We start from the raw sequence: 27,715 nt of genomic DNA, 5'->3' as shown, positions 1-27,715 counted from the left end.
AAGTAACTAGAATGGGAATGGAAGGTGACAGACAGCGATGTGAAAGTCTCTGTCATCAGCTCTAATGTGTAAGAGTTGAGTTAAGCAATTTTTTCGTAGGGGTGAGGGCTGCTGAGTTGGAAAATAGGAATTGCTGTTTGAGATTCTTCCATAGAGTCTCAGATTTAACAGTTTTAGAGTTGGCTCTCCAATTTTTGCTGCAACTGGCATTTTTTAAGTCAAGATGAACATCTATTGTTGTCCTCAGAGCTTAGAGAGTGGCCTAGCTTTCTCCTGAGAGCAGCCTAGCAGTTGGCTGAGATCATCTGGTACAGGTGCAGTCTCAGAGCCAGGGGGCTTCTGCTTGTTGGAGTTTGTGGCTTGTGACTGATTAGCCTGAGTGATGACGGACTCGCAGTTTTTGCCTCACCCTCATCTAGGAGGCAGAGTTACATCTAGTACCCACATCTTAGGATTGTGGTTATGGTTAAGCAGGTTGACTAACCTGGGAACATATTAATATAAGACATGGTCCAGCAGTCACCAGATAAAAGCTAGATATTCTCATTATAATTGTTACTGATCAGATTCAACCAAATGTGAATCATGTGTGCTTCATGAAACTGATTTAATTGGGTAGTAAACTTATTTGTCTTTATTGATGTAAAGGCACTCATTGTTTAAACAGAAATAGAGTTGAAATCAGCAGCCATTTTTTTTGACAGTGATTCAGAGTACCATACTCAGTCATTCTTGAATTTACCAAACACAGTTTTTTTTAGGTTATAATGGACAATTTTGCTTCAAAAGATCTAGGTCAGTGTTTCTCAACCTTCCTAATGCTGAGACCCTTTAATACAGTTCTTCATATTGTGGTGACCCCAACCATAAAATTATTTCATTGTTACTTCATAATGGTAGTTTTGCTACTGTTATGAATGGTAATGTGGGGCTAGAGATATGGCTCAGAGATGCAAAGTGCTGGCTGTTCTTCCAAAACTCCTGAGTTCAGTTCCTAATAACTGTTAGTGGCCTGTAACCATCTATAATGAATCAGAAGGTGAATATCTGTATTTTCCAATGATTTTTAAGTGACCCCTGTAAAGCTCAACACCCAAAAGGGTTGTGACCCACAGGTTGAGAACCACTGGTCTCTATTCTTCAGAAGTTATTTGGATGTGTATAAACCAGCCCACTTCAAACAAACCATGAAAATACTACAGTTTGGAAGCCAGACAGAAATTATACTTCATTATTTTTCTGGATAAAGTAAGTTTGTTTTGGCCAATACTGCAGCCTCAGGTTTACGCTATGTTTTAATTTTCTGTCTTTATTTGGAAGTTACCATTATTGCTTAAAAATAGCCATGTTTCAGGCCTCTGTGGCAGTTGTCTAATTTTGGCTGATTGCTTTCCTTGTTGCTTAGTCATGATTCTGACTTGAATTCTGTGGAAGAGATAGTGGCAAAAGGTTGAAACAATGGGAGCTTTTTGTGTGAGTTCAGGACGTTGAGTTTGCGTCGGGATGATTTCACTGAGGAACTATGCCTCGTGTGAAGTCAAAGACTCCACATTAGGTAGGTTCAAGAGATAAGGTAGAGTTTGGAGGAACATCAAGATACTACAGAGGCCCCAGGTCATAGTGTTCAGCATGTACAGCATGGCTTTACAGGGTGTAGAGCACTGATCCATTTACCAGAAGTCATACTTTAAAAATTGTGAATTCTTTCCTTTCCTTTCCTTTCTTCCTTTCTTTCTTTCTTTCTTTCTTTCTTTCTTTCTTTCTTTCTTTCTTTCTTTCTTTCTTTCTTTCTTTCTTTCTTTCTTTCTTTCTTTCTTTCTTTCTTTCTTTCTTTCTATTCATTTTTATTTTCAAATGAACACTGGAGATAGAAACCCAGACTTAGGCATGTAAGGCAAGGATTTCACCAACAAAATTTGCTGTTTTGTTTGGCCACCAGTGGGATTATGCTGCTATTACTTCCATCGCATTGTACCATCAACAACAGATCCAACACTTTACAGGGCACTATTTTGCTAATCCAAAGTAAGCTGGTGGGTTAAGTGTGTTCAGTGCCTTTGAATTATATAGTTCCTTTGTCCTAATAAGTTTATCAGCATGCAATTATAAGTGACATCACTTTGTGAAAAGTCTGGGAATCACTGGATAAGATGGTGTGCTGGAGAGTTTTATGTCAACTTGACACAAGCTAAAGTCATCTGGGTGGAGGGGACTTCAATTAAGAAAATGCTTCTATAAAATTAGACTCTAGTCAAACCTGTAGGGCATTTTCTTAATTAGTGATTGATGACAGAGATCACAGCCCATTGGGGGTAGTGCTATCCCTGGGCTGCTGGTCCTGGGTAGTATAAGAAACTTGGCTGAGCAAGCCAGTAAGCAGAGCTCTTCCATGGCCTCTGTATCAACTCCCGCCTCCACCTTCCTGTCCTGTTTTGAGTTCCTGCATTGACTTCCTTTATTCTTGCAGCTCCTGTATTAGGCAGTAAGTTCTAGGAAGGAAGTATAACACAGGCAGCTACAAGCACCTAGCCACAGTTGTTTGAATAATTGTTTATGTGAAAGGTTAAAACCTTGGGGCTTGCTTAGCTAGTACTAATGAAAATAGTGGAGTTTAACAGATAAAAGGTAGAGAGACCACAAAGTGGCTTGTTGACAGTGTTCTAAGGATCCTGAGTTACTGTATGAAAACTACTTATTATCAAGATATTCAAATTCTCACTGATGGCTGCATTTGTTAAAAGGTTAAAAGGTTAAGGAATCACCAATTCCTAATGATACTGAGGAATCATAAGGTCATAGAGAACAAAGTGGAACAAGCCACAGGAAAAATAGTGTAGTTTCTTCATCTTTCAAATCTTTAAAGATTGTCTAAGGTATACTCTGGATGGCAATTGTTCTGAGTTCTTGAATAAGAGAACATTCTTGGTAATCTCGGTAAGAATTTCTCGGTAGGTAGGAAATACTAATTTTATGTTAGTTAAGTTTTATATATTAAAAGTGCTATTTCTAAGTGTACCCTTGTGCCTGTGACTCCATTTGCACTGACAGAGTTGTAGTCCCTACTCGCTGTTCAGAATACCCTTTCTTGTCAAGTTCATATTTTGTTCTTTACCAGGTAGAATTACAGGCATGGTATGGAAATATTACTCTTTCTAAAAGTGACTCAACTTTCAAATTTTAATTTTATTATCTTACATGGATCAGGTAAATACAAATACACTTAAAATAGCATTGTCGTTCCTTGGACTGATATACACAACTACTGAGTCAACACGGCCATCATTTACCTTTGTTTCTGTCTAGAAGAAATGAGGATGGACAGACCATGATCAGAGTTCAAAGTAATGATTTATTGCAAAAAACAAATATTAAAGTATGGACATACTGTGTTATAAAACATTTGAAGAACTCTTTACCAATAGGGAAATTTTGTTTGACTGTGTGGATCTTCTCAACGTAATAGTTTAAAAATATCTCTGGTACCAGACACTATATTTGCTTTTTTAGTTTCATTATTTCAACGTATTCAAGAGAAGCAGTGGTTTAGGCACATTGGAAATTATGTTAAAGTCTGAAGTGCTGTTTTAAATGATTGTTTCTCTACTCTGGTTGTCTTTGCTCTCTCTGACTGAACACGTTCCATGGGAGACGTCAAAATTCTTCTCCACCATGGAATGCAAAGAAGAGGTTTTTAGTTTCCGCAAGAATGCATAATTGGGGCTGCCTGCATTTTTACATCTCTGATTCTGAGAGGAGTTGGAGTTGTTGATTTGTTCAGAAGGGGCTGATGATGGGCCTCGGCCTCAGAGATTTGGTCCCCCTTCCTTATACTGTAGTGTGTGGGAAGAAAGCTTCAGTCGTGGGGTAATACCTCACAGGAAGTGCATATTTTTGTAGCTGTTTTAGCTGAATGACATGTTCCAGGTAGAAGATGCAGAGATCATGAATATCAGATTTCACAGCAAGTCTGAACACAGTGCATGGAGTGGGGAGGCAGCTAAAACTTCCTTCTGATCCTCTGTCATCTGCTTGGGCAACACAAGGAAGTTAGGGGCTGACCCATGAGAGCTGCAGACACATCCTGAAGTGTTCCAGATGACAGAAACATCCTGTGCCTGCTTTTATGCTGCCATTACCTCAAGATCCTTGTCTTCTATCTAGGATCAGAATATTTTAAAAGAACATGGATGGAAAGGGTATTCTCCTGGTAATACGAAATAGAGCCCCAAAATGGCATACCCAATTTTAGGTTTTTTTTTTTTTTTTTTTTTTTTTTTTTTTTTTTTTTTTTTTTTTTTATTAAATCAATGGGGCAGTGAGGCACTAGATACCTTCTAGCATTGAGTATTGAGTATTTTAATAATAAAGTAGCTTCAGGAGTTGCCAGTTGGAAATTCAGCATTTTATTAACTAATCTCACTGAGGTACACATTGCAATGGGGCATTAGAGTTTATTTTTTTTTACCCATTTGTACATGGAAATTTGGACCTTTGGAGAGAAATACACACAGTCTAGGCTTACATTGATGACAACTTTCATGTATTTCCTTGGAAAAACAGAATATGCAGCCAAGTATGATGGGGCATGGCTGTAATTGCCTAGCACTGGAGCTAAGGAGGCGTTACCAGTTCTAGGCCTAGATTATAGTGGGAGACCTTGTCCAACAACCAAACAGACAAACACCCAGTACCAGCAGCAACTACAAACCAGTGTTTATGTCACCTATTCCTGATTTATCTTACTAAACATCCCCAATAAAATTATTTAGTATAAAACCTTTCCCAAGTCCCCTTTTAGAAAGATTTAAGTTGAAATTTCAAAATGTGAAATTAGGCATAATATCCTGGTATGTGGTCAGGCAATACTCCCATTAATAGATAGTAATTATTTTAAAGCCTGTCAGTTTTGACTAATATTGAACTGCAATTCATCTGGGAATGTATAATTCCTTTTGTCCTAGAATATTTGGAATATTTTTAATCAGGTATAAAAGTAATATCTACATCTTCCATGAATTAAGATTTGTAAAGTTAGGCAGAAGAAATTTTCTGTGGGTCAGACCATTCCAAGATTTTATCTCTATTAATGATTGTATATTTCTCAAAAGAACAAGATTGTCTGATGCACTTCACACACATGAGCATTCACCAAATATTTATTTGGAAATGATTACCCATCAGTTCCAGATACTGCTAGCAGTGTTTGGACTAGTAATAGAAACCTATTTAAGTTCAGTGTACTGTGAGACAAAGTTTTATATAGATTTTATTATCTTTTACTTATAAAGTTCATCCTAACAATCATCTATGAGCTTATCTTAAACCTTTAAAAAGCTCCTGCTGTTTTGTTTTCTTCCTATACCACAAATCCTAAAGGTAACAAATCTAATGTTTTTAGCCTTGTTTGCTGATTCTAAACTTGGGCCCTGCATGTTTCAAAAAGTGTATTGTAGTTCTATCTGATAGTAGCAATTGAACAGTCATTCCAACCTAAGTTCTTATGGTAACTGGTATAATAAAAGTAATAACATGATTTTTAAATTATACCATTACTTTCGGGACATTTCCCCAGTTAGTAGTTGTTACAGTCTTTAGGGACATTATTTAGTCCTGATGCCATCAGTACTAATGTCAGAGGTCTTTCAAAACAGCAGAGATGTGCTGTCTGTAAAGGCACTGTTTCATAAATCTTGGCTCTGTGGATATTAGCTACTCCCTTTACATTAAACAAGATTTGTCTGATTAACTTGATATTGTTTAGTTAGCGCTCTAGTGGAAGCTCAAGAAGATAAACCTGGGTTGCCCACATTGCATTGATAGATGTGTCTTGGAGCCTACTGAGTATCCAGGAGGTCTGAGTATCCCAGTTCCAGACTCATTGCTTGTTACACACATGCATAACTTCCTCCAAGGCTTTCTTTCATTTCCTGGCCATGGTGGATGTTAGATCTTCAAACTTACGCAACTTGCAAACACTACAATGAACAGGAGTGTACCATAAATTATTTTGACCTTTTTATTGACTCTTTGTGAGTTTCACATCATGTACTTCAGTCCTGTTTGTCTTCCTGTCCTTTTGTATCCATCTGTCTTCCTTGCAGCCTCCCCTTCAAAATAAAATTAAAAAAAACAAAAAACAGAAAAACAAAACGAAGCAAAGAAAACATCTCGTAATGGAAGCTGTAGTGTGTTACAGTGTGTCCCACAGTGCACCCCTGTGTTCACACATCTTCACATATGAATGCTCACTGTAGTGAGTCACTGGTCTGGTTCGAGGCCTCTGGCTTCTGCCATATCCTCATCAGGACTCTCCTCTTGGTGATCCTGTTCTTTCCCTCTGTTATGGAGATTCTGAAGCTTCAGATCATTGGAACCAGACCTTTCACACACACTACAACAGTTCACAGATGATGTAGATTTTGGGATGGGCCAACCCAATGACCTGGATCTGGGCCTGGGTCCTAGTTGGGCTGGTCAGCCCTCTGACTCCCACATCTGCACCCCCAGGTCAAACTCTCCAGCACCATCTTGGTTAACCCATCAATGTTGCTGCTGGCGGGGGCAGAGTCAGCTCTTCTACTGTCATTACCTAGGGGTTGGCTCACCTACACCGGTGCCACCAAAGTCAGTTCCACTGTGCTGTGCAGTTGAGGCTTGGTGCCCACTCTCACAAATGCTGCAGGCTTCAAGGAGTTGGGCCAGCTCCCCCCTGGGGCTGGTTCACCCATTCCTTCACCATCATGGCAAGCTCTACTGTGTTGCCTAGACGCGGAGCAGAGCCCGTCTCTCAAGTGATGCTGCTGGTGAGGGGCAGAGTCAGCTCTCTCACTCTTGTAATCCCAAGTCCAACTCTCCAGCCATTTGTCACAGTTTGTGAATAATAATTATACGTTATTTCAATGTAGAAAGAAAATAGCAAAGAAGAGCCTTTTCTTTCTTTTTTTAATGAAATAACCGTTTTTGACAATTTCACTCATATATAGTGTATTTTAAATATATGTCTTTAAAGATGTTTCTTCACTTTTTGTCTTCATGTTTGTTTTTATGATGTTCTGATGTGTTAAGAGTTGCTTACATAAACATGGTTAAAAGTTTATTCACTGGAGCATGGGTAGCTTACCAGTAGCTATTGAAGACAGTGATTTTCCAAACATTACTTGGTAATAACTCCTCAAGGAGGGGTGGAGCATCCTGAGTCCCTTTCCTGTCTGTGATGGAATATTGAGGGGTCCCACCTTGTGTGGGTCTTGTACAGGTAACCATAGCCTCTGTGAGTTCATACATGCAATGGCCATGACATGTACAGAAGATAGTGTTTCATAGCATGCCTACCTATCCTCTGCCTGTTACATTCATTCCAACCGCCTTTTGTTGATGTGCCTGAGCCTTGCAGTGGGTAATACAGGTGTTTTAGTTTGAAGCCAAACGCTCAACACAGTCAGTTATTTTCAGGACTTTTATCAGTTATGTATGGGTCTCTGCATAAACTGTTGCCCCCACTGCGAACGGAAACTTTTCTGACCAAGGCTGGAGAGCGCTAATCCATGAATATAAGCAAATATTTAGAAGGCGGTTTGACACCACATCCATTTAGTAAAACAGCGGTAATAGATTTCACCTCAGGGCCTGTGACCTCCCCAGCACAACAGGCTTTTGAACAGGTTTGCAGGATGAGGCCTGAATTCCCTTCTGTGGGTCATGTCTCAAATCCAATCAGAAAGCAGTTGATTCCCACCGTAACAGCCATGCTTCTAAGCAGGCACAGGTAATTCTAATAATACTCGCTAACGTAACTTATTGTGTAGAGGTATAAAACTAACAAAAATGGACAAAGGTATCTATGTAGAGAGGTCTGCATGGAACTTTCTCTTTCCTTTTTTTTTCTTTGTTTAATTTGTCACTTAAATTTTATTTGATTGCTTTATATCAAGCACATCTGTTTTATTAACTCTGTTCTTTTTACAGGTCACTGAAATGATTTTAGAAATGTCTCTTGAAGTTTGGTAAGTATATTTATTTAATCGGAGGAAGAATATTAAGTTATATCACTAAAGAAAATACTTGATGTGTGAAATAATTCCTAAAGTTTTGTATATATAACAGTATCATTATAGTCTCCTTTAGCTAGCTACTCATTTAAACGATCCAAATGACAGAATTATACATTCTCTTCTGAATTTTCCAGTAGTTTGGAAGCTGGGCAATAGTTGTCAGAATAAGAACTTGTTTTCAAGGGCTCTCCTTCTAGTAGCAGGTCTATTCCCCTGAGTGTAATTACAGTTTTTAAAGCCTATTTCCCATTGTGGATTGGCCCCTACATGCGTAATAATTTCTTTCAATGCATTATGCTTAATGTAGTTTTTTAAAAGCAGAGTATAGGTTTTTAAGATATTGTTACTATCAGTATTCAAAAGAAGGATTATAAATACAGGGATTTCAATGTCTTATAGATGTCCCTACATTTGTGGGTAACTGTTATTTGAAGTGGAGTTCTGTTATTTGAAGTTCTTTTCTTTTTGAGGAAGTCCTCCATTAGACAAGGAAATTTATTAATATAGTATTTCTGAAAAAATATTCCCTGGGAGTCAAGCCTTTTGTGCTGTTAGCAAGTATTATGATGTTAGTGTTGTGGTGGGGGGGGGTACAGTGACATGGGAAGAACTCCTGACCACATAGTCTTGTAATGAACCAAAGACCCGCAAATATCCTTCTGTACCGTATCACTTCTGAAAGTCTCTACTCTGCTAATATACAATGTGAGTTGGCCACTTTTCTATCGCTGTTATAAAACCCCATGACTGAGGCCACTTATAAAAGAAAGACTTTGCCTGGCATTGAAGGTTCCAAAAGGTTGGAGTTCATGATGGTGGAGGAGCGCTAGCAGGTCAAGGAGATGTGAGCAGTGGTTAAGAGCTTGTATCCTCATCTAGAAACAAAATTTAGAGGGTACACTGGGAGTGATGAGACAGTGCAAACGTTGTCCCCAGTCATATACTTTTCGCAGTGTCACCATACCTCCTGATTTTCTCCAAACAGACACCAAAATGGACAGCAAATAATTATAAGTGTCCAAGACTTATAAGGGACATCTCACCTAAACCATTACACAATGTATTGGGGACTCTTTTATTTTACCTAAATATCACTTTTTTTTTCGAGAAAATACTTTTAATTTGTTCTCATCTGAATACATATTGTTAATCTTTTTGTTGTTGTTATTGTTGTTTCTATTTTGAGTTCAACGTTAGATCATTGCTTGCAATAGGACACACACTGGTTTAAGATAACAATAAGATAGTGTTCTTGTTTAAGTTGCTTCCTGGGTAATTGCTTGAGGGAAGCAGATGACATGTATTAATGCAGCTTTGGGGAACTGGGGATGGTGGATACTATAAAACAAAGTTCCTGGGAACCCTGGCTCATTGACTTCTCTGTTTTCCACCATAGTTCATGCCCAGACCTACGGTTCAGTATGGCCTTGTGTGATCAGGAGAAAACGTTCAGACAGCAGAGGAAAGAGAACATAAAAGAGAACATGAAGAAGCTTTTGGGTCCAGAAAAGAGTGAGGGGCTTTATTCCACACGTGATGTAAGTCCGGAATTTTTAAACCTTATTACAGCCTAATGATAATTTTCTAGTATTTTCTCCAAATATATCCCTTGGTGTAGATATTATTTCTTCAGCTTGTGGAGTGAGGTAGTGGTTTAATAAAAACTTTGAGGAAAGTCCAATGGAATGTTGATCATATTTGGTAAGAGTTAACAGCAATAATAGTAATTTGACTTTCAAAAGTGTTAATTCCAGAGACAAGCTGAGAAGAAAACACAGAAAATTCCCCTCATGTTCCATTCACACGTTTATAATCACCCAGTCTTAGAATTCTCTAGTGAAACAGAACCAATAGGGGGAGGGAGGGAGGGAGGGAGGGAGGGAGAGTTTAATATAGAATTTGACTCCTGTGTATTCTGAAAGATATGAAGTCCTATGATATGCTAGCTGCAAGGCAGAAACCCAGGGAACACAGGAATACAATTTAATCTGATGCTATAACTATGACTCAAGGGCTGCAGACCTAAGAATTAGAATGGCAGGGCTAGTGTGATGGTGCTGTTGGTATCATTAGAGACCCAAGGCCTGAGAACCCATTGGGATACATATCCAAGGGCAAAAAATGCTGGATGCATATTGAGCCATGATGTTCACAAAGCAGAAAGAAGCTGTTCTTTATATAGTTCACTGATTTTATCACTAGACTTCTTGGAAACCACCCGCATAAATGAATGCAGAAATACTGTTTTATTAGCCTGCTGTCCGGATATTCCTTGACCCAATGAAGTTAACACAAAATTTACCATTGCATTCTTGAACTGTTAATCCTCCACATCAGAATGGTAGACAGACTTGTTAAGATCAACAAACCTTCAGTTGATGCATAATTTCTCAAAGTCCACAGTTTATGTAAGGGTTTGTAATTAATGTACGGTTTTGACAAATGTGTAATGACCCATGTCTACAGACTCAGGGGAGGTAGTTTTGTTATCTTGACTATACATTGTCTTCTACATACATAGTTCTACCTTTCACATAACCTCTGACATCCACTCGTCTTTCTTCTGGCTGTCAGATAATATGAAATCTTTTCAGACTGGATTATTTTATATAATAATAAATTAAATTTTAGCTTGTTCCACATCTTCTTATGGTTTATTAGCTTTTTTTTTTTTTTTTTTTTTTTTAAAGAATTGAGGAACCTCCACCCTGTGGATGTAAAACAATTTGTATTCTTTAATAGAGGTTTAAATATTTTCCACTTTATTTTTATTTATGTTTTGTGTGGGTGTCTTGTCTGCAAGTGTATCTGCTCACTGCATTTATGTAGTTCCCATGGAGATAAGAAGAGGGCTTCAGATCCCCTGGACTTGAGTTACAGAGAGTTACGAGCTGCCATGTGGATTCTGGGAATTGGAATCAGGGCCTATGGAGGAGTAGCCAGCGCTTTTAACTGCTGAACTATTTCTCCAGTCCTCAATTATAGGTTTTTGTATTTGCTTTTTAAATTAGGTATATAAGTACTAATCCTTTTAGAAAAAACACCCCCCAAAGATGAACACAGAAATAAGGTGTTCTTAACTAGCTTTCTAACATTCTTTAGCTGAATTGAGTTGCATATAAAAAGAAGAGATTAAAAAAAGTTTATATTTCATAGCAAAGAGCTTCAAAATTAACAAAGTAGTCAAAAATAGTTGAATTTATTCTATCAAGAGTTCAGAATAAAAGAACTGAGAACAGTTATTAACAGTACAATATTTGAATTTTACTTTAACTTCTTTTGCTTACATTATAGTGAATATTCAGTAATACATTATGTAACTCCTTTAGAGCCATTTATCATTAACATGCCCGTCTTTCTTTGTTTCTTTGTTTCTTTGTTTCTTTGTTTCTTTGTTTCTTTGTTTCTCTCTTTCTTTCTTTTTTTCTTTCTTTCTTTCTTTCTTTCTTTCTTTCTTTCTTTCTTTCTTTCTTTCTTTCTTTTGTTCCTTCTATTTATCCATCATCCATCTATCTATCTATAACTATATATCTAATCATCCTCATCATCTATTTACTATACCCTATATCCCTCTCTTCTTCTCCATTCTCTCTATCTTTATCAATGAAATCTATAAAGATAAATTACTGCAATGATAAAATTTCTTATTAGTGGTAGATCAGAAATTCTTGGTTTATTTCCATTAGCTTTTTCTATTAACTGAATATTTTAACTAACATAATTTGTTCAGTACGTACTTACACACACACACACACACACACACACACCCTAGAATTTCAATATAATTGAGAATTAATAACTGAGTAAGGGTACCAGATGAATACCCACATGCCAGGAGATGGTAGGTTTCCAGCTGTGTTTTCAGAGAGCCCTGAGGTAGGAAGTCAGTTGCTGATGTTGGAATGGCTTTGATTTCGGTGGAACCAACTTAACAGTAAGATATTCCATCTAAATTTCTATTTTTAAAAAATGCAGAGAATGACCTCTCTTTAATTGTGTACCTTCTTTGTTGGCCTGACATATCTCTTGAAGAATTTATAACAGGTTATTGTGTTTGGTTACTAGTATTCAGAGAAACTCCTTTTTATTTTTATTTTTTAGCATATTACTCATTTTGTTTTGTTTTGTCCATTTGCTTTTAATGTAGTTAACAAGTCTTTGACCAGCAGTTCTTCAATTGCTTTTTGTTTCTGTCTTTGGTATTGTTAGGTCATTAGAACCTAGAAATTATATTTCAAGTTGTTTCTGGTTTCTGTCATATGTCACTGACTGAAGATAACTATGAGTTGTCCTAGAGTATGGGTGGCAAGGGGGATTCCTTACTCTGACTTTAAAGCCTTGTTTGACAGATATTTAAGCAAATGGAACTAATGATATGTTAAGAGAAGCGGTGTGCAGGGTGCTGGAGTGTGTAGGAAGGTGGGAGAATACTAACCAGGCCACAGGAAAGAGTGTGTTGGAATGAAAAGGAGGTTCTCTACATTCATGGTCGTCTCTGTCCCTCAGAAGATCCTGACTGATAATCCCAGCCTCTCAGTCAGTTATTTAGAACAATTTTATTTTTTTACTTCAACTCTCTGATTACTCCATTCACAGCTAATAACTTGGCTCCTAATCAAAGGCAAGGAAAAGTCAAGAGCTAAGAGTCCCATCAATCTTTCTCTTCTAAGTTTTTTGGCCCCGAGATTAACATGCACTGCCTGTGCCTTTCCTTTCTACTTTCTCTTCTACTTTAATGAGGGAATTTCCTTTTCTTTCAAATGCAAAGCCACATCAGATCACAAGCTTTTCTTAGGAACCAGAATGTGTTAATTTCTTAGCTCTTTCCAGGCCCCTCCCCATCTATGTTGCCAGCTTCCACTTGAGTATGGATATTTTATACAAAGCTATATGCATGCTATGCACAGCCCACTTTGCACCTTTTCATGCTCCAGGTGTCTTTCTTCTCTGTGTGTTGCATCCCTTCCCTGACATATGCTGAACTTGTCTTATTCTGTCTTTCCCCACCACACAGCTGTGGATGTCCTCCTGGCATTTGAAACTCTGCCCCTACAAGTTGCAACATCTAAGTCATCGTGGGTCTTGATTTTCTTATCCAGTCCCCTTGTTCTCATCTTTGATTTTATTACCAATGAGCCTCTCAGGATTCCCAACTTTGCATTCCTAATACTGAAAACACCATCACTAGTCTCTATATCTCCTCCTTCTCATTTTCTGTCTACCAAGAATTCAGTGTGATCTTTCCAAAAAATGAATTTGATTGCATTATACCCTTCTTTTTTTAATATTTTTATTTTCTATATTCTTTGTTTACATTCCAAATGATTTCCCCTTTCTCGGATCCCCCCTCCCCATATGTCCCCTAAACCTTCTTCTCTCTATCCATTCTCCAATTACCTCCCTCCTTTTTTTCTCTGTCCTTATATTCCCCTCCAATGCTAGATCAATCCTTTCCAGGATCAGGACCTTCTCCATACTTCTTCATGGGAGTCATTTGTTATGCGATTTGTGCCTTGGGTATTCAGGGCTTCTGGGCTAATTAATATCCACTTATCAGAGATTGCACTTAAAGATACATTGTTTTTTCTTCTTCTTCTGAATCTACCATGAGTGTTCCATATCCACTTGATGTCTGTTTTCTCCATTAGAATATGTTTAATGAGGGTCATTACTGTCTGTGATGTCCACCTGTGAGTTTCCAGTACCTAGAATAGCTCCTAAAATATGTTACTCAGTGAATATTTTAGGTGAGTTGGGAGATACAATTAGGCAGTAGTTGGTGGTATTGCATTTATGGAGAGGTAAAACAGAGGAAAGGGAGGAAGAGGGAGACAGAAAGGAGTATCAGGCTTCCAAAAGAGAGGAACACCAATATCTGGATGGTAATGAAGAGACGAAGGCTTAGATGAGAGGATTAGACTTTTAGAGCAGACACATCTGTAGGCCATATGTGTATGGATGTCCAGTGGTCATTTATTCTTGGGGTTTCAAAAGAGTAGTTGCTGCTGCTACCCCTGATCCAGCATTTCCTAATGGAAAAAAAAAAACATGGTAAATCTTCCTAGAAAAATCATGTTTGGCTTCATATTTGTAAATGTAGCAGTATAATAAGTTGGGTGTGTTTGTTTGCAGTAGATGGATAGTGAGGAAATTCCTTTTCTCAAAAATAGTACTCAAAATGTGAATTTCATGTATTTAAAGATGGATTCTATTCTTGTTTGGTCTTCTTTTATCTCTTTCCCTCTTATCACAAATGACCATCTTAGACATAATCCACACCACAGACTATGTGATCAATAGTGTCCATTCCATAAAACAAGATTTCTCTATTATCATATTAATTTTTGTGTCTTTTAGTCTGTCCTTCTCCTGCTCTCTATGAAGATCTTCACATTCTCATCAGTATTTCATAGGTACCCTCTAGGTATGGGAGCGTAGGTTGTTACCCTCAAGAACTATCTTAAATAAACCCTAAAGTCAGGAATGTCCCACCCTGCTCTTGTTTTTCAAAAGGAGACAGTGTTCAGTGCAGGACCTGATGAGTTTAAATCTTGAGTGAACTTAGGCACACACTGTGTTGCTTGTGTTTCAGCCATAAAATAGAGATGATATCTCTCATAGAGTCAATGAAATGGACATCAATGGCTGGGATGTATCCAGTAAAATGTGAAGAGCACACAGAAGTTATGCAATAAAATGGTTTGTCATAAACACTGTTGGGAGTTGTTGTTGATTGCATGGTACCCTGTCACAATAATTGTTAAATGTAATAGTCCCAGTTTCCTGTCTGGAGAGTGAGCTAGACAAATAGTTAAGATTTCTAATAGTCTATGAATTTGTGCTCCTAAATACTCAGCTTTAAAACAGCAGCAACAACAATAACAGTAACAATAACTACTCCTCCTCCTCCTCCTCCTATTCCTCCTCCTCCTACTACTGCTACTGCTGCTACTACTACTGCTACTACTACTACTGCTACTGCTACTGCTACTGCTACTGCTACTGCTACTGCTACTACTACTACTACTACTACTACTGTTTTTGATCACTTAGGTCAGAAATCTTTCTGAAATATGTAACTTTTTGTTTAGATTGGATGGATTTGAGTTTTCTCATGTTGGTACCCTTTGAAATCAGCTGCTATTTTGTATGCCGTATGTGTCCACTTGAAGTAAATTCTTTAAACCATCATATTGCTGTATTAGGATTGTCTAGAGTCTATTATTTTAAAACTGGTTTTGATCCGATGAAAATTTCAGATTAATTTATGTCATGAAAATTAATCAGATGAAAACCTAGAACTTTTGTGTGAAGAGAAATGTTACTGTATGATCTCCTTGTTCCTGAAAGATGATTGGTGTCTAATATGGAGAGAAGATCCAGCCTTCATCATTGAGTTACAACAAAGATGCTTTTCCTTAGTTATTAACAGTTATTGTCACAGGGTACTATGCAGTCAACAACAACCCCCAATGGTGTCTATGAAGAACTGTTTTATTGTGTAACTACTGTCTCAGCCATTTGTGTTCATTTCCTTGACTCTGTGAGTAGCATCATCTCCATTTTATGCTGAAACACAAGCAACAGTGTGTGTTCACATTCATTCAAGATTTAAGGATTATGTTTCATATTAAACAAATCACCTTAGACAAACCAGAAGTATGAAATGACTCTTATTGTATTCCTTATCTGAGTGTTAAGCAAAGACTACAGAAAAGAACAGATGGAAGAAAGACAGAATAAGACAGCTTCTGAAGTGGATCATGGAAAGATCCTTGGATCTTTCCATATTATTAGGAATAATGTTATCCTGTTTGTATCTTTCATCTAGCACATTCTCCCTCTCAGTTCCTCTTTATTCTTATGTGACACTTTGCACTATCGATTCTTACTCTTTTAATTCTTAGAGATTGTCACAGGGCAGACAGTATGAGATGTCCTTTGTTGAGTCTGGAAAGGTAAACTGAGCAGATGAAAGTTTGCTTGGTGTCAGTTCTAGAACATAAGCATTACACTAAATGTTTCTTATCGAAGGTATTTGCAGGATTTGAATGACCTTGGAATGCAACAAGAGCTAGAAGGTTGTCCTGAAAGTAGATGCCCACGAAGTTCATATTGCAGCCAACAGGGTTACACATTTTGAGGGTCCTGAAGATTCTCGAAGGCCCTTGAGAATCAAGGATACAGAAGTGAATGCATGTATGAGAAATAATGATGCAGGGGCTTTGGGGGTAGGTGTAGATTTATGTTAAGTCTTGTTGATTGCCTTAGCAACAGGTTACTCTCTGTCAGTGGGTGGCCCTCATCCAATAAGCTGGAGGCGAGAATAAAACAAAAAAGTGTAGGCTGCTTAGTCAGGAAGGACTCGCACAGTACTTCTTTTGGACTTTGTATCATCAGCTTTTCTGGGACTGGACCTTGCTAGTTTATACTACAGGTTTGGACTTTCTATTCTCTACAATTGTGTGAACCACTTTCATGTAATGGACATCTTTCTCTATAAGCACACATTGTATTGGTTCTGTTTCCTTACTGATCCCTAACACAGGGCCATGGAAAAAAATGTCTTTTGTGATGGTTAGATCTTGGAGTCTATGGAAATGTCAAAGCCCTTAAGCACCTCAGAGCTTTCTTCTCTAAGGAAGAAAATTAATAGTATTTGCAAACCCATACATCAAGAGAGATTAAATCAAACTATGGGCCTTTTGTAAAGGCAAGTTCATTTCCTGTAATCATACCAAAAAGTATGTGAAATATTTTTGGACACATTTATACACAAATATTAATGATGTTGGGTCCAAATATAACCTAAAACTTAGCATTTCTTATCTGATTTTCTCCAAATAGCAACAAGGGCTAACAGATGCACAAATTATTTCTCTGGATGTTATTTCAGAAATGATTGTTTAGAAGACTATTTTAGCATCCAAATTTACTCTTCATGTATTAACTAGATACACGAGATTGTAAAAGGGAAGACAGCATAGGATGCCCTTTTGGGGGAGTCTGGAAAGGTGAACCCTTACTTGGCATAGAACTCAGCAAAGCTATGCTGATACAATTTGATGTTATAAATGAGTATGAAATGCAGTTTGACTGTGCATCTAGGATTTCTTTCTATAAACACCATCCTTTTATATAAGAATGCCAAAGAGGAAGGAGCATGGCTTTGGCATTAGTTGTACCTTAGCTTGAGCCTTGGCTGTTATGGAGCCATTGGGCACTTAACCCCTTTCAGGTTGAAACAAACAAACAAAAAATAAATCAGCTTCTCATCACATGCCTAACTCTTAGTGGTAGCACCAGGTCTGTTACACTGTGTTAAAGATTCTCCCTCTAAACATCCCTTGAAAGCTAGCTGTTTGATCAACTGTAGGGTACCAGCTAAGAGCCTGACAAGTAACAATACTCTTTTTAGGGCTTTATGGGATGTTTGAAACCCAAATGAATCAATGCCCTGAAATCAGGGAAAGCAAGTTACAGACTACAGCAGGCTGAACAAGCATAGAGCTTGGCTATGGGTATTATTGTAACTATTATTAAAATAATATCTGTTTTCCAATTCATTTTGATTCTTGATTTTTTTTTTTTAAGATGAGACACACTTTTGGACTGTGTTCTCTTTTTGAAAAAGTCAAGTTCCTTATTTACTTTACATCCTGATTGAAGCTTCCCCTCCCTCCTCTTTCCCCAGTCCATCCCTCTCTCCAGCTCTCCCTCCTCCTGTTTTTCCCAGAAGAGAGGAGGCCTCCCATGGGTTGGAGCTCTCTTGGAGCTCAATGAGGCAGCTAGTTAGAAGAAGGGAGTCCAAAGGCAGACAATGTAGTCAGACATAGCTTGCTCCTGATTTGGGGCCAACCAATGACTGGCCTAGCTTGAGACCCATGTCACAAAACACTTTTTGCAAAAAATTAAGCTTACAAAATAAGATGAATAAACATAGAAAAGAAAATTCAATACTGCCAATGCATGAATAATATGTTTCTTTATATTTAACTAGAACATGCTTAACCTAAAAATTGAAACGGAAAAGAAATGAATCTACAGTTTTTGCTGTTTGTATAATCTCTGTGTTGTTTCATTTTAGGTGCCTGTGGTGGCCATTTTGGGTTCAGGTGGGGGTTTCCGGGCCATGGTGGGATTCTCTGGTGTGATGAAGGCACTGTATGAATCAGGGATTTTGGATTGTGCTACCTACATTGCTGGTCTTTCTGGCTCCACATGGTTAGTATGCATTTTTAATTAATTTAAATTTGATTTTTCTAAAGGTTTATAATTTATCTAACTCAAACCTTAGGAACAGAGGATTTAAAAAAATTGAATCTTTATATTACTAAAGTGTTTTAATATGATGCTACAGTCAGTTTAAGAATGTCTTATTATAAACATTTGAATTTAGTTAGGACTTCGACTATTGGTTTACCCTTTAAAGCCAGTTTTGACTAACATTGTAGTTAGGGCATAAAATAAAAAGGATAGTCTAGTTGTAGATAATTTTAGATAAATATGACAGTAGTGGAATAGCATACTCCACCCATAATTAATTTAATCTGCCTATAATTTGCTGATTTGGAGTCCTCCAGAAACATGTCTAAGTCTAAATGATTCACTAGGTATTCATCTTCCTCTTAAGGGCAAATAGGAAAAACATGCAAGATGCTATAGAATTCAGAAGAAGGAAAATGGCTCTGGGCAGTACAGATACAGTAGGCCTCATTGGTTCTTATCTAGCTAAATATTAAACTAGTCCTTTAGTTCTATTTAAACTCCTCTGAACTAGGTGGATAGCTGTGATACTCATATGGTTGACATTTATTGTTTTTGTTTTTTGTTTGTTTGTTTTTTTGAGACAGGGTTTCTCTGTATAGTCCTGGCTGTCCTGGAACTCACTCTGTAGACCAGGCTGGCCTTGAACTCAGAAATTTGCCTGCCTCTGCCTCCCAAGTGCTGGGATTAATGGCGTGAGCCACCACTGCCCGGCAATGGTTAACATTTATATCCTGTGGAATTACCATTTTGTGAATAATACTTATATAACATTTTCAGAAAAGTACTACATAGATTTTGGTGTGCCCAGCCCATACCAGTGCACTGAAAAATCAAACAGACACCTGATCTTGTAGTGCCACATACCTTTAATTCAAACGTTCAGGAGACAGAGGCAGGTGAATCTCTGAGTCTGAGGCTAGCTTGGTCTACAGAATGAGTTCTCAGGACAGCAGGAGCTACACAGAGAAACCCTGTCTCAACCCCCATCTCACCACCCTCCCCAAAAAACCAATCCCCTCAAAAAGAAAATCAAATAGATGATCTTCAGAAATATCAAGTCAATTGTAGTAAGATTATCACCTTATTACAATATATCTGTCTCTGGCTTAGAAGGGCAATTTAGTATTTAACTATGGCAATATTCATGTGTCATACTATTGTAGTTTATATATTTAGCATTTTTAAAGTATCTGTGTCATTTCATCCCATGAAGTGGATATTTTTTTTTCTTTCTTTTATTTTTTTTAGCTAAAGAAAAATGGAGTCACAGGCAAAGTGATTTGTTCTTCTCTAGATGGACCAGCTTTCAGGTCCATATTCTACTTTTTCATACTAAATTATAATTTTGTAATAGAGAGTTGTATGTATGATATGATGTTAGTACCATGTTCTAAGCAATTGAGCCAACTAGCTACTTCTTACATATTATATAGATTTTTCCCATGTAGATAATCTAGAGCTGTTGAGCTTTTACCCTAAATATTTTGAACCAGAGTCTGTGATTAAATAACCAATAACCCAGGGCCACATTTGCCACCTTCATTGTACCCTCAACATGATTTATGTCTTCTGACGGAAGGGTGTAGCCTGTCATTATTTTTTTCCCTTGAAGGAAAGAGCATGCACCTGCCTGTTCAATGAGTAATGTGGTGTAAACACTTGCACCCTTTTGGTCAATCTCTTACTTAATAATTTTGTTATTTGCCTCTGCACTGTTTTCTTCCGCTGAATATTTATTAAATCCTTGGTGCCCTTTACTGACTACTGGAGGAAGTCTATTTTCTTAAATGCACCCAATAAGTGATGCCTAGGCCTTGAGCACTGGCTTGGGGTAGACTCATGTTCCTGTGATGTGGGTTAGACCTATAGTCACTGCCTTTGTCATTGATTTGGGCAATATCTTCTTAAATGATCTTGTCAAAATCATGATGACATGCCATGTGAAGTATAAGAGAGTTTTAAGTTTGTACACACTTTCATATAGACATAGTGTTGGCTCTACCCCTTTTCATTTGAATATTAGCTTTGCCATCTTTATTCCATTTTCATGAGTGACCTTCAGTCTTTAAACATTTGTGATATACATTCACTCACAGGTTACTCCATGTGTACATATTGTGTGTATTTTCCTTTATTTCTTTGATGGAGTTAGGAGGAAAGGGTAATGTGTCAGACATGCTGTCCTTCTTTTAGGTTCTGTGTCATCCCCTCTGATTGCTCTCTCTTCTGTGTCTCCATTATTTACTTTCATGGATTTCTCTCCAATGCTAGGCCTCCTCCACGACTTCCATTTTCCCATAATATATGTGCACAACAAGCTTCAGCAATTAGACAAACCTTTCCTACTTGACTACTTGCACTGTTGTAGCAAACAGTTTAGTTTGTAGAATTCTGAGAACAATAAAATGTAACAGACAAAGAAAAGACAAAGAAAACTCATAGACATAGCTAGAAAGCCTGAGAGAAGAGACTGAAGGGAAAGATGAGTCCCAGAGCACAGGGATGGGGAGAGCTCTGAGAAACAGGCTAGCCTGAGTTTGGAAAATGTTTGTGGTTTTAATTAGGAATCACTTAATTCAGTTAATTGATGTCATTTCCGTCATGGAGTTACAAGAAACAACGCAGGAGTTCAAATGTGGCAATGTGAATGCTTGAAAGAAATGGGTCAGAAAGGAGAAACATGGACAGTCATTATTTGAGGAGACTACAGGGCTTCCTTGTTGGTTTTCAAATTTAAGAGACTTGGCTATTGAGGTAAATGTCTGAGGTGCAGGGAACATCACTGAGAGGCAATTGAAAGACAGGAAAGGAAAATGTCATTGATCATGAACAGAAAAGATTTAGAGAGAGACAGATTGCAAGGTAGAGGGCAAATACAGGATTAGTGAGCTGAGAAGAGGAAGCAATTCCTAGGGTGCAAGAAGGGAGGCGGTAATGCATATTAGTGATTCTTCTTTGAGTAAGATAGGTAAGAAAGGAACGAAGAATTCAGAGACTTGGAAAAACAAACCACACTTCATTGTTCTGTAATGCTTCATATTCTATGGAGACGTGACCCTAATTTGGCAGCAACGAGATAGTACAAATATATGTGGAATAGCCCTGGACCTCCCAGACAGTTTTCTGTGGTCACAAAACTCAGTTTCAGGTGAGGCAAAGGTTCTCTTATGACTGTAGCTACCTTTACAGTAATTATTTCTGAAATTATTTTTGGATGATTCCTATGACTCATTAAATATAAACTCGGGAGACTTGGCATGAGTAAGCAAGGAGAGTCATGATGCTAATTCTGTGTTCTCTTGCCTAGGCTTTTAACAAAGCTCTCTCCCACAGAGAAGCTGTTGTCTTGTAGCACTGGAAGAGGCTATATAATCTTAGTTACCATATTTGTACTAGATTACTGTCTAAAGAGAAATCAAATTGTCTCTGTGTCTATAGGCAATAATAATAGTGTCCAATCAATTAAATTGGCTAACATAAATCTTGAGAATGAAAATGTGCACTAATGTGGAGAATTCCTCAAACACTGTGGGGAATCTTCTCAAGTTTACAGAATCTTGGTTGAGAAAGAGAATTACTTTGGCATATTTTTGATATCAAAACTCTATATGAATGTACCCAAGGATTTTAATTCAGCAAATCCAAGGATCGTGACACTAATGCTTTGAAATGTGCACTGTTGTCTATAGTATTTGAAGATAGGGAGTACACTGAGCTATTTCCCTCTGGAATGGTATAGCACTGAAAAATTTACACTTAAATTCATTTATATAGAAATAATGATGTATTCTATAAAATAGTTGAAAATTATAAGTAAATAGTTACAGATTTTTACATAAATAAATATATGACCAGTTTATTCATTGATTTATTCATGTTCTGCCAAAGACACTCTTTAGAAAGTTGATTGGTAAAAATGTGATCAAAATTAAGGCTTAACTGTGGAATCATAACTTGGAGTGACATATGTGAACTTCAGGTGTTCTTATATGCAGAAAACTAGATATATATTTAGTTCTGAGTCAATCCAAGGAGGCAAAGAAAGGCATTGAATGTTAAAGAGATGCATAGAAAAACTAGTCGCCTATTATTCTATTTTTAGCTACTAATCAAACCAAAATTCAAATCCAAGTAGAAAATGATAGCACGGAAAGGATTCCAACTCACTCTGATGAATTCTAAAGAATAGGTATTCATAGGGCTCAACAGTAAAGACCATTAACTTGGAGCCAGTAAACTATTCAAGGTTTTAGTGTTTTGCTTTTTAACATTGGAACTTAAATTCCCAATCTAAGTGCTTCCTGAGAAAAATGGAAAGTAGAGATAGAATGAAATTGAATTATTCTACTTCATCTTCTATATGTTAGAGGCAGAGGAAGAAGGTAGCCCTTCTCCATGGGATCCAGAGTACAGTGGGCTCACATCACAACACAATGTATGCATTATATTCCCTTGCAAAGGCCTCTCTCTGACATGGACAATTGGAGATTTTCATCAACCTTTAGCTGCTGAGGAAAGACTTTTCTTAACTTGCAAGAGGGAGAGATTAGTTGCTCCATCTCCAAGCAGTGCAGAAAGCCAGCTATATACACAGCAGCCACTGAGGGGGAGGCAGCCTGCACAGCACAAGAAGTCAGCTATACACCCTGCAGCCAGCTAGGAAGAGGCAGCCTGCACAGGTGAGACTGGCCCTGCAGACTGGAGGCCCCTGGCAAGAACCTTCTGGTTTCTGCCTCCAGATCAAGAACACCCTAAGCCACAGTGCGCCATCTCCAAGCAGTGCAGGAAGCCAGCTATACACCCAGCAGCCAGTGAGGAGGAGACAGCCAGCACAGCCTGCAACCAGAGCTGATCGGGGTCACAGAGGTACATACCCAAATAAAACTACAAGAGAGTGAGTCTCGGCTGCCATCTTTGCTTCTGTGACTGTGCAACAGATTGGTAGGCAAGTTTCATCAGAGTAGAGGATCACTTGGGACACACCGCACCAGGACTCCACCTGCACCCAGGAACTCTGCAGCACCACAGCAATTTGTGCCAGGAGAAAGCAGCTCACCCAGGGTTGCTGAGATAGGCCTACCGGCACACACACAGGAGGGGCAAGCTCCAGCCAGTGACAGCAGGCCCAACTAACACCAGAGGTAACCAGATGTCAAAAGGCAAACGTGGGAATGTTGTTAACAGAAATCAAGGCAATATGGCACCACCCAAACCCGATTCTCCCACAACAGCAAGTCCTGGATACCCCAATATGCCAGGAAAGCAAGATTTGGATTTAAAAATCACAGGTCATGATGCTGATGGAGGGCATCATGGAGGGCTTCAAGAAGGACATAAATAGCTCCCTTAAAGAAATTCAAGAGAACACAAGTAAACAGCGAGCATCTCTTGAAAAACTAAGGGAAAACACAACAAAACAAGTGAAGAAATTAAACAAAGCCATCCAGGATCTAAAGAAGGAGGTAAAATAATGAAAATCATAAAGAGATACAACTCAGGACATTGAAAACCTAAGAAAGAAGTCAGGAGTCATGGATCTAAACATCAACAACAGAATACAAAAGATAGAAGAGAGAATCTCAGATACAGAAGATACCATAGAAAGCATTGATACAATAGTCAAAGTAAATGAAAAATGCAAAAAGCTCCTGACCCAAAGTATCCAGGAAGGCTAGGACAAAATGAGAAGACCAAACCTAAGGATTATAGGCATAGAAGAGAGTGAAGATTTCCAACTTAAAGGGCCAGTAAATGTCTTCAACAAAATTATAGAAGGAAACTTCCCTAACATAAAGAAAGAGATGCCCATGAACATACAAGAAGCCTACAGAACTCCAAATCGATTTGATCAGAAAAGAAATTCATCCCATCACATAATAATTAAAACACCAAATGTACTAAACAAAGAAATAATATTAAAAGCAGTAAGGGAAAAAGGTCAAGTAACCTTTAGGTATAAAGGTAGACCAATCAGAATTACACCGGATATCTCACCAGAGACTATGAAAGCCAGAAGAGCCTGGGCAGATGTCATGCAGACCCTAAGGGAACACAAATGCCAAACCAGAATGCTATATCCAGAAAATCTCTCAATTACCATAAATGGAGAAACCAAGATTTTTCATGACAAAAACAAATTTACACAGTATCTTTCCACAAATCCAGCCCTTCAAAGGATAATGAGTGGAAAACACCAACAAAGAGAGGGAAACTACACCCAAGAAAAAGCAAGAAAATAATCTCCTTTCAACAAACCCAAAAGAAGATAACCACGTAAACATAAAAAAAATACATCAAAAACATCAGGAAGCCACAATCACTATTCCTTAATATCTCTTAACATCAATGGACTCAATTCCCCAATAAAAAGACACAGACTGGATTCATAAACAAGACCCAACATTTTGCTGCATACAGGAAACACAACTCAGTGTCAAAGACAAACACTACCTAAGAATAAAAGGCTGGAAAACAGTTCTCCAATCAAATGGTCCCAGGAAACAAGTGGGAGTAGCCATTTTAATATCAGATAAAATAGACTTTCAACCAAAATTCATTGAAAAAGATACAGAAGGCCACTTTATACTCATTAAAGGAAAAATTTACCAGGAAGAACTCTCAATTTTGAACATCTATGGCCCAAATACAAGGGCACCTACATCCGTAAAGGAAGCCTTACTAAAGCATAAAGTACATATTGCGCCCCACACAATAATTGTGGGGGACTTAAACACCCTACTCCCTTCAATGGACAGATCAGGGAAACAAACTAAATGGAGTCACAGTAAAACTAACACAAGTTTTGGTCCAAATGGATTTAATAGATATCTATAGAACATCTCATCCTAAATCAAAAGAAAATACCTTCTTCTCAGCACCTCATGGTACCTTCTCCAAAATTGACCATATAATTGGTCACAAAACAGACCTCAACAGATATATGATGATCTAATTCCATGCCTCCTATCAGATCAGTATGGAATAAGGATGGTCTTCAATAGCAACAAAACCAACAAAAAGCCCACATGCACATGGAAGCAGAACAATTATCTACTCAGTGATACCTTGGTCAATGAAGAAATAAGGAGAGAAATCAAAGACTTTTTAGAATTTAATGAAAATGAAGGCACAACATACCCAAATTTACGGGACACAATGAAAGCAGTGCTAGGAGGAAAACTCATAGCTCCGAGTGCCTACAAAAGGAAGCTGAAGAGAGCTTACACTAGCAGCTTAACAGCACACCTGAAAGCTTTAGAATAAAAAGAAGCTAATACACCCAAGAGGAGTAGAAGGCAGGCAATCATGAAACTCAGGGCTGAAGTCAACTAAGATGAAACAAAAAGAACTATGCAAAGAATCAACAAAATTATGAGGTGGTTCTTTGAGATAATCAACAAGATAGAAAAACCTTTAGCCAGACTAACCAGAGGGCACAGAGAAAATACCAAAATTAATCAAATCAGAAATGAAAAGGGTGAAATAACAACAGAAACTGAGGAAATCCAAAAAATTATCTTATCCTACTACAAAAGTCTATACTCAACAAAACTGGAAAATCTGGATGAAATGGACAATTTCCTAGAAAGATACCAACTACCAAAATTTAATCAGGATCAAATAGACCATTTAAATTGTCCCATAACCCCTTAAGAAAGAGGAGTGGTCATTGACCATCTCCCAATTAAAAAAAAAAAATCACAGGCTTTAGTGCAGAATTCTATCAGACATTCATAGGAGACCTAATGCCAATTTTCTTCAAACTGTTCCACAAAATAGAAAAAGAAGGTGTTGTATTCCATAGCTGCCTGCAGCTATTACGAACTGGGTTGCTGGAACAGAAGCTGAGGGATAGATGGGGAAGGGGCGAAAAGAAAGAAGGGCCAGTACAATGTTTCACTGATCGAGACCGAAACTTTAATGTTGGTCAGGCATTTTTAACAGTTTGGGCAAACCCTTCCCCCCGAGACTCCAGGCTGAGTTCCGGTGGAAGTTGTCTAGCTTCTCTTGGAGGTCCTTGTCTCAACTGCTCTGGCAGCTGGGTCGGTCACCTGCTTAATTCAGGAATTCCTAGACCTGGAGGAACAATGAGCTTAACCTTCACTGAGCTCCACCCTAGGATAAAAATTCCTGCCTTAACCTACTTCCCTACTTCCTAACAGCGGATTCCTGCCCAAAGCCAGGGATTGTCCTTGACCAATGTCAAGTACACGTTTAGCACTCCATCCAAGGATAAAAATTCCTGCTGTATTTGTGGAATGACTCCCAATATGGCTCTGTACAAGAAGGAACATTACCCAACTCATTCTATGAAGCCACAATTTCACTGATTTTCTGTCCCTTTGACCTCCTTTTGTTGTCTAATTCCTCTAGCTAGAACTTCAAATACTATATCGAATAAATATGGAGAGAGGGCAGCCTTGTCTAGTCTCTGATTTAGAGGGGATTGCTTCAAGTTTCTCTCTATTTAATTTGATGTTGGCTCCTGGTTTGCTGTATATTGCTTTTATTATGTTTACGTATGGGCCTTGAACAAAACGATACAAAGATCCAACCAAAAAAGAGAACCTTAAACCAATTTTCCTTGTGAATATCGATGCAAAAATACTCAATAAAATTCTTGCCAACCGAATCCAAAAGCACATTAAAACAATCACTCTCCATGATCAAGTAGGCTTCATCCCAGGGATGCAGGGATGGTTCAATATACGGAAATCCATCAATGTAATCCACTACATAAACAATCTCAAAGAAAAAAACCACATGGTAATTTCATTAGATGCTGAAAAAGCATTTGATAAAATTCAGCATCCTTTCATGTTAAAGGTCATGGAAAGAACAGGAATTCAAGACCCATACCTAAATATAGTAAAAGCAATATACAGCAAACCAGTAGCAAACATCAAATTAAATGGAGAGAAACTTGAAGCAATCCCATCAAAATCAGGGACTAGAAAAGGCTGCCCTCTCTCTCCATATTTATTCAACATAGTACTTGAAGTTCTAGCTAGAGCAATTAGACAACAAAAGGAGGTCAAAGGGATACAAATTGGAAAGGAAGAAGTCAAATTATCACTATTTGCAGATGATATGATAGTATACTTAAGTGACCCAAAAAACTCTACCAGAGAACTCCTACAGCTGATAAACAACTTCAACAAAGTGACTGGATATAAAAATCAACTAAATAGCCTTCCTATACTCAAAGGATAAACAGGCTGAGAAAGAAATTAGGGAAATGACACCCTTCATGATAGCCACAAATAATATAAAGTATCTTGGTGTGATTCTAACCAAGCAAGTGAAAGATCTGTATGACAGGAATTTCAAGTCTTTGAAGAAAGAAATCAAAGAAGACCCCAGAAGATGGAAAAATCTTCCATGCTCGTGGACTG

The 27,715-nt window shown here is 37.9% G+C and overlaps 1 protein-coding gene across 1 annotated transcript in view; it reads left to right on the top strand.

Annotated features, from left to right (window-relative positions):
- Positions 1 to 27,715, top strand: part of Pla2g4a (phospholipase A2 group IVA) — a 146,772-nt gene that overhangs the window by 72,457 nt on the left and 46,600 nt on the right. The window contains exons 6-8 of the mRNA XM_052200672.1: positions 7,966 to 8,003; positions 9,448 to 9,589; positions 18,139 to 18,275. Of these exons, the coding sequence (XP_052056632.1) occupies positions 7,966 to 8,003; positions 9,448 to 9,589; positions 18,139 to 18,275 (317 nt within the window). The remainder of the gene's footprint in view (positions 1 to 7,965; positions 8,004 to 9,447; positions 9,590 to 18,138; positions 18,276 to 27,715) is intronic.

Source organism: Apodemus sylvaticus, chromosome 12, assembly GCF_947179515.1.
Source record: "Apodemus sylvaticus chromosome 12, mApoSyl1.1, whole genome shotgun sequence".
Lineage (NCBI taxonomy): Eukaryota > Metazoa > Chordata > Mammalia > Rodentia > Muridae > Apodemus > Apodemus sylvaticus.
This window is presented reverse-complemented; position numbering and strand designations above follow the sequence as displayed.